A 1,233-nucleotide genomic window follows, 5' to 3' on the forward strand; every position below is an offset into this window, starting at 1 on the left:
AACCCACCGCTACGCACTACTACGCTTCACAATAACGCACTGATGATGTCACCTCGATTGGTGATGAAACGTTTGCAATCAAATTGCCCAGCTCAGCGAACAAGCCAACGACCACCATCTACGATACCTGAGCTACCAACATTTTCCTCTATAGAAAATCCGTACTCTACGTCAAATTGGCTCGCGGAGACGTTATACTCCCTCAACATTGATGTGAGCTTTGTCTCCGAAACACGTACGAGGCCCAAACGCAGTTATGCATCTAAGAACGCCAAGGTTGAACTAAGGTTTTCACATTTCTCCCTCCGTGTGTCCGGTGGCCCAGAAGCGATAACTTCTGGAATATACGGCGTGGAATTTGCACTCAGCCCTAGAGCTGAACGCTCTTTGCTGAATTGGATACCAGTGAACAGTCGGTTATCCGGTTGTTACGAATAGAAGATCGATTCTGATTGAGCGCGAGAACAAGAATGAATAGCGCTTTACTTGTCTAAGAATAGACGTACATAAGCTGAAAATGAAGGCGAAAGCATGGTTAATACAAAACGATAATGTGAGCACAAAGAATATTCATGACATTCACCCTGGCCGTTGGATTGTGTGTAGAGGGTTAAATTGGGCACAGGCATTGGATGAATGATTGTAAAAATCTAATGAGTAATAATGAGTGTGGTTAGGCTTCGCGATTTCTTAAAATGTAGGGCCGTGTACGCTGCTGGAGCCTGGCTAAATCAGAGATGCTAGGGTCATATGTATCTGGAGATGCAGGTGCACTGCCCGGGCACGGGGGTGAGACTGAAGTATGATCGATATTATCTCCAATGTTATTGAGCGGAGGCGTGTGCAAGTCAGATAGAGGGGGTGCATGAACACCATTGTCTTCATTGGCTGAGGTACGTGTGAAATCGTTGACATGTGTGCGATCACCACAAGCAGCGAGATGACGGACGAAAACAGTGCTTTCTCTTCCGCCGGGAAAACGAACATGGGCGTAATGGGTGCATGAAATTGTCTTCATTGGATGAGGTACGCGTAAAATCGTTGGCATATGTGCGATCACCACAAGGATCGAGATGGCGGACGGATAGATAGCTTTCTTTCCCGTTGGGAAAACGAATATGGGCGTAATGTGGATTGCAATTTATAGGTTAGACTTCCTCAACGACGGGCTCATAATTTGAGGCACGGTCAAATCTCTTCAGTAAAACAGGTCCTGGAACAGTGAGCCAAGTT

The 1,233-nt window shown here is 46.2% G+C and overlaps 1 protein-coding gene across 1 annotated transcript in view; it reads left to right on the forward strand.

Annotated features, from left to right (window-relative positions):
• Nucleotides 1–1,002: 1,002 nt before the first annotated feature.
• T265_11720 (hypothetical protein) overlaps nucleotides 1,003–1,233 on the forward strand; it is a gene marked incomplete at both ends in the record, with an annotated part of 6,536 nt that continues 6,305 nt past the window's right edge. Inside the window, one exon of the mRNA XM_009178454.1 lies at nucleotides 1,003–1,026. Coding sequence (XP_009176718.1) covers nucleotides 1,003–1,026 — 24 coding nt within the window. The remainder of the gene's footprint in view (nucleotides 1,027–1,233) is intronic.

Source organism: Opisthorchis viverrini, assembly GCF_000715545.1.
Source record: "Opisthorchis viverrini unplaced genomic scaffold opera_v5_557, whole genome shotgun sequence".
NCBI classification, from domain to species: domain Eukaryota; kingdom Metazoa; phylum Platyhelminthes; class Trematoda; order Opisthorchiida; family Opisthorchiidae; genus Opisthorchis; species Opisthorchis viverrini.